The 6,056-nt window shown below is 32.1% G+C and overlaps 2 protein-coding genes across 2 annotated transcripts in view; one reads left to right on the top strand and one right to left on the bottom strand.

Annotated features, from left to right (window-relative positions):
• The window catches only part of LOC106100879 (dopamine N-acetyltransferase-like), a 3,896-nt gene extending 2,640 nt beyond the window's left edge, over positions 1–1,256 (top strand). The window contains exon 5 of the mRNA XM_013279942.1: positions 582–1,256. Within this exon, the coding sequence (XP_013135396.1) occupies positions 582–780 (199 nt within the window). The 3' untranslated portion in view covers positions 781–1,256. The remainder of the gene's footprint in view (positions 1–581) is intronic.
• An 81-nt stretch (positions 1,257–1,337) lies between these two features.
• On the bottom strand, positions 1,338–5,769 carry LOC106100880 (dnaJ-like protein 60). Its single transcript, XM_013279943.1, has 7 exons — positions 5,599–5,769; positions 5,435–5,528; positions 5,140–5,303; positions 4,318–4,488; positions 3,738–3,840; positions 2,339–2,433; positions 1,338–1,558 (listed from the first exon to the last, which is right to left on the bottom strand). Exons 1-7 carry the CDS (start codon positions 5,655–5,657, stop codon positions 1,426–1,428), a joined length of 819 nt encoding a protein of 272 aa, XP_013135397.1. The 5' UTR covers positions 5,658–5,769; the 3' UTR covers positions 1,338–1,425.
• Between the last annotated feature and the right edge of the window lie 287 nt (positions 5,770–6,056).

A 6,056-nucleotide genomic window follows, 5' to 3' on the forward strand; every position in this document is an offset into this window, starting at 1 on the left:
ACCACACAGAAGACAGGCGTGAAGTGGAAGCAATTCCACATTTCGTCTGATGAGTGTGGTGACTGAGGCCTAATTTAAGTGCCTTTCCACCCTTTTCTTAAGAGGAAAGAATGGGAAGGAAAAGTGGATTTGACGGTGAAGGAGACGCATACGAAGGGGAAATGTCCTATTTATGTGCGTCTCCTTCTCCGTCAATTAAGGGTAGGCAACGCATCTGCAATTGCGGATGTTTATGGACAGCGGTCGCTTTCCATTTCGGTGGATTCAGGTGGCCGCTTACTCGTTTGCCACCTTATATTATAAAAAATACATTTAATCTCAACTTTTAACTGTGGTTTATATTATTTTAAATGCACAATCTGTGGCCCTTGCACAAACCATTCTTAACGCCATCGACATTTGTACGAGAATTGTTCAGCGCCCCTATCGGATGAAAGAGTAACTAACTTCATCTTCAAACCTTTTTTTGTCATTTTCATTAACCCTTCTAAATACAGATATTAACGTTTTCAGGCGTTTATTTGCATGTCATCTTACACTAAATATGTATGAAATAATCCGTACATTAAGATTATTTTCAGGAAGTTACTACGACAACGTGGGGTGAGACTTGCCCGCTTGGACTCATCTAGTGAGTTCTCAGCGAGGGCGGCTGAGAGACATAACTTTACCTGTTACTACAAAGCGCGGTATACAGACATCAAGATGGCCGGCGAACCTCTCATAGTACCCGACCCACCGCACGTTTACGATCGCGTCTTTGTTAAGGAGTTATTCTAGATTTAGTCAGTCCTACCAAATCCTTGTTAATTCATAACAACCCAACATGTAAAAAATGTCATGGACATATCGGATTTTGTTACTCTATATGGCAGTGACGTGATTTTCAAGCTATTTGAGCCTCTATCAGCCAATGGTGGGACAGGTCCTTATTCTTTTTATAACAAATAGTATAATAAGCCCGATTTTTTCTATAACATTAAGGAACTATTTAATAAATTAAATAAAATTGTCCGAGATCTATTGCAGGGTCTATCACGAATGTTTACGTCAATTCTCGAACGTATTCGTAACGATTCATTTGTTTTCCACTTGTACAAAAACATTGTTATCCTTTTAATTGTACTCAAAAAACCGAAATAACAATAATGAATTTTATAACTGGTTTATGAATTCGGTTCCACACACCTTCGGGCGAAAATTATTTATTTTTCATAAATTATGTTACTAACATTTACTAAAAAAAATATATTGTACTTAGTTAATTAAAAACGAGTATTGTTATAGTATTATCATTAAATTTAAATAACAATTCTAAACAAATTAAAAGGAAAAACTACTGTTACTTATAATTTATTGTCTTGTTACTTTACATATTTACTTGTTACTTAAGATCACAGTTTTCGGAATAATAAATATATTTTTTCAATATAAATAAGAGGTTATTTTCTTTACGACATCAGTGTAAGTGATGTCGCTACCTTTGGGTGCGCACACGAGGCACTCGCTGCCATTTTCTTTTAAATTATTACATCGACTGCAAATCTTCATCGAGTTCCTGTATTGTAAATTTTAAATTAAACGTGAATATATTAAAAAAAATAATGTCGAAATCTCCGTTAGATATAAAAAAATTGAGCAGCAGCTACCAGTCTAAAGCATACCTGTCGCCGATAGAGGGCGTGAGCTTAGCTTCCCCCCACCCTCTCCCTAGTCGAGAAATAAAAAATATGTGTAAAAACTATTTTGAATAAGATTACGTTAATACCTGCCTCTATCCCAGATCTAGCCTAGATCATTCTTTAGACTCCAACATTTGCAGGGCTAACATTTTTTCTGAATAATATGATGAAAATAATCTATCATACTGTACAATGTTATAATCAGCTTTGCTTTATAATAAAATTAAATAAAAACGAATCTAATATTAAATAAAATTAAATTAAACATGTAATGAAACATAAAATAAAAAAAAATAAAAATAATCAAGTAATCATTATTAATAAAGTTTAAACAAGTTATTATAAAATAATAGTACCACACTAGTAATAATAGATAAAACTTATTGGATTTCAAAGGTTCATAAATAAAAATTCTTGTCTACAAAACATTTACTAAATATTTTTAATTAAAACATCGAACAAGTCTACAAAAATTCAATAAAATATTTACATGTAACATTGAGGTAGATTACTACAAAAATAACAACCATTTGCATAGGTGTAATAATTTTCATTTCTTATCTACATTTTATTTACAACAATTTTATTAAAAATATTGTGATATCTCTGTTCAAATCTACTCTATATAAAAATACTACATTTATTGAAATAATCACTTTTTGTCATTAGCTAGAGACTGTCCGAGGGAGGCTGTGGCTGCAGAAGGATTAGACGCTGCTACAATTTTCTCTAACATTATTCTCGTCTGTGTCTGAAAGTACAGTCAATACAAACTCAACAGTGATGTATTGTACATTTATTTAATACTAGCTGTTCCCATGCGACTTCATCCGCTTAAAATTATACAAAATTCATTTTATTGTTAACATTTGTCAAGTTATCAATTACAAATGTCAAAATGACGTGACATGATGTCAAACCATGGCAACCTTGCTTCCTTAATGTTGGCAACAACTTATGGTCTCTTTCCCACATTAGGGTTTTTATCCAAAATATTTACCCCTAAGTTTAACGGCGTGAAAATATATAACCTAAAGCGTGACGTAAGTGTAGGGCTTTTTTTTAAAAAAAGAGTTATTCGAAAATATGCTGTGATTGCCGACATCTTAGGCAACAAAGAAGTGTGTTTACGCTTTATTATATTAGTATAGACTAGCTTTCGCCCGTGACTCCGTCCGCGTAGAATTTAAAAAAAAAACAAAAGTGAGTAGCCGATGTGTTCTTCCAAACTATCCTCTACATTTATACCAAATTTCATAGAAATCCGTTCAGCCGTTTAGGCTACAAACTCTAACAAACATCCATCTAAACTTTTGCATTTATAATATTAGTAAGACTAGCTGTTACCGCGCGACTTCATCCATAGGATATTAGAAAAACTATATTTTCTTCAAACACAAATGATTACAAAGAGCTTTGCCATGTGATAACAATTAAAATTGCAATATTGCTTTATTGATACTTTTGGTTTGTTGTTTTTGTCTCTTACTAGCTCTTGCTAGTTTTTTCAACTTTAGAACTCCCTAAATTATATACCTTAAAAATATATAGCCTATAGCGTGTTATAGGCCTATTTATTTAAAAAAAAAACTTTTCAAAAATAGGTAGTGATTGCTGACATCTAACATATCAAAGTGTATTTTATGTTTTACTACCTTTCGCCCGCGACTCCGGTCTCGTGGAAATAAATGAATCAAAATCTAGTAGCCAATGTGCTCTTCGACACTATCCTCTAGATCTATGCCAAATTTCAGCAAGATCCGTTCTGTCGTTTAAGCTACAAACTCTTAACACACATCCATCCATCAAACTTAGTGGGTAAATAAATTGTAAAAAATACTTCATGTAGGAAAGGGACCAAACTACAAGCTGCCAACATTAAGGAAGCAAGGTTAAGGTAATGGTAATTTTGACATTTGCAATTGAGAATTTGACCAATGTAAACAATAAAATAAAGTTTTTTATAATTTCATGCGGGTGTAACCGCACGGGAACAGCTAGTTTATAATATAAGTAAGATAAGATATATTAATAGAGAAGTATAGATGTTCATACCTCATTTGATTTCCCTTGCGCGGCCGCACGCACTTTCTCCAGTTCATCCCCACACATCATAGATCTTTCTTGTATATGTCGATGACGACTTAAGTACGAATTTCTGGAAATACAAAGATTATTTTTAATAACAGTAGCTAGATTTAAAGTACAAACATAGATTTCATTCAAAAATCTAGTCATCTCTTTTACTCCTAGTTAAAACTGATATATCATGTTATTTGGCTAATTTTGCTGACTCATGGCAACACTTTACACAAGGTGTCCATATTACAAGACTCGCAATTGTCTTAATAATGTAAGGAATGACACATAGAACCTACTTAAAAGAGGAATTGCTATATTTTAATCAGATTTGATCACAATTAAAAAATTAAAAAACGTGTGTGAAACATTTTGGGCTTGTCCCACCAAATTGTAAATTGTCTGATAACAATCCAAAGTGTAAAATATGGATGATCCGATGGAAAAATCGGATTTTGTTCCCTTATCGGACAGTTACATCATTTTTAAGCTATCTGAGCCTCTTTCGACCAATGGTGGGACAGGTCCTCAGTATGGTTATTTAATTAAAACTTACCTGATGACAATAAACTGTAACAGCACACCAAAAATAGCTATACCAAAACATAGTACTATGATAGCTGTGTTTGGCAACTTCTTGACACCTTTGACTCCATAGTAGGAATTTGTTTCAGTTCTAGCCTTGCTGGTGTCTTGAGTGAAGCCATAGTAAGGATTTCTACGTATACTGTAATGTAAAAACAAAAAAGGATTATACAGTAGAACCACCAACCTCGGTAACTTAAAAACCTCTATAACTTCAAAAAATAATATGTTCCCTTCCCATCAGAGTCTAAAAACTATAATACATAATCTTTATTCAGACACATTTAGTTACTAAATTACTTGTTTCTTGACTTAATTACTAGCCTGGTACCAACTAGGAAGAACAGTAGATAGATATGTAAGAATATTATATACTAGCTGTTCCCATGCAACTTCATCCGCAAAAATAATGAAAATAATATTTTATTGTTTACATTTGTCAAATTATCAATTACAAATGTTAAAATGACATGACATGATGACAACCTTGATGTTGGTAGCAACTTATGGTCTCTTTCCCACATTAGGGTTTTTATCCAAAATATTTACCCCCTAAGTTTAATGGTGTGAAAATATATAGCCTAAAGCGTGATGTAAGTGTAGGGCTTTTTATTAAAAAGATGAATGATTGATTTGAATGAAAAATTCAAAAACATGCTGTAATTACTGAGATCTTAGGCAACAAAGAAATGTATGTTTCTTTATTATTATATCTTTATTATAATAGTATAGAAGTATAGATTCAACCAACTTTCCATAGTAAAAGGTCAAGCTTATGTTAGTAAATACTCACTTATATGGTACATGTGTTCTATATACATAGCCACTGTTGACATCTATGTCAATTGTACTATCATACTGAGCTCTGCTGCCAGGCTTGCTCAGTACATTGTAAGCTTCCTGCACCTGAACAAACTGTTCCTGCGCTTTAGTGTTCTTATTCTTGTCAGGATGGTACTGGAAACAAAGTATATTTTGTTAGGAAATAACAATTTATATGATGCATATCTAGATCTCAGAAGGCTAAAGTTTTTTTTTGTTTAGTTAAATGACAGGCTATATTTTTATTAGTGTATCAAAAATCTTACTTGTTTGCTCAACTTTATATATGCATCTTTTATTTCCTTATCTGTACAATTCTTACGCAAATTTAAAACGTCATAATGAGATCTCCTTCCATAGCTGAAAGCAAGAGAAATTACAATTTAAGAAATTGGCAGTGTAAATATTATTGAAAAAATCACTCAGTTACCTATACAATCGTGTACAAGCATATACAAATTTGAAGTCAGCCCGTTTTAATAAAAACATAACGATTTTACGCTTTTAGGTCCAAAAATGTTTGTTTCAAAGTAAATCATATTATTCGGTAATTTTCATTATTTTTACCAAATGTCAAATCATAATGACACATCAACTGTCGTTGTCTGTCAAGTGCTGTCAAGTGTCACTGTCAACTTAAATCATTGCCATGTACATACGTCCATGTTTCAAGACTTTTACGCAATATTTTAATTGAGATAAGTCTATGCATTTATTAAATTAAGCATTTTTAAAATAACCCATTTTTAAAAGTAATTAAACAAAAAAGACAAACGTTGTGTTAATTTTTAAAATAATTTTTAACCCTGGCAATAAAATCAAGAAAAGGAACATTCTTGTTCACAATTTTTGTTTTTACTTGTTTTCAGGATACCTATTAAATTAATC

Source organism: Papilio polytes, unplaced genomic scaffold (assembly GCF_000836215.1).
Source record: "Papilio polytes unplaced genomic scaffold, Ppol_1.0 DF824035.1, whole genome shotgun sequence".
Taxonomy (NCBI): domain Eukaryota; kingdom Metazoa; phylum Arthropoda; class Insecta; order Lepidoptera; family Papilionidae; genus Papilio; species Papilio polytes.

Coding starts and splice junctions, on each gene's coding strand:
- LOC106100880 (XM_013279943.1), bottom strand. CDS start 5,657: ATGTTTTTATTAAAACGGGCTGACTTCAAATTTGTATATGCTTGTACA. Junction 2,434..3,737: donor CGCAAGGGAAATCAAATGAG/GTATGAACATCT, acceptor CTGTACTTTCAG/ACACAGACGAGAATAATGTT. Junction 1,559..2,338: donor TCTCTAGCTAATGACAAAAA/GTGATTATTTCA, acceptor TTTACAATACAG/GAACTCGATGAAGATTTGCA.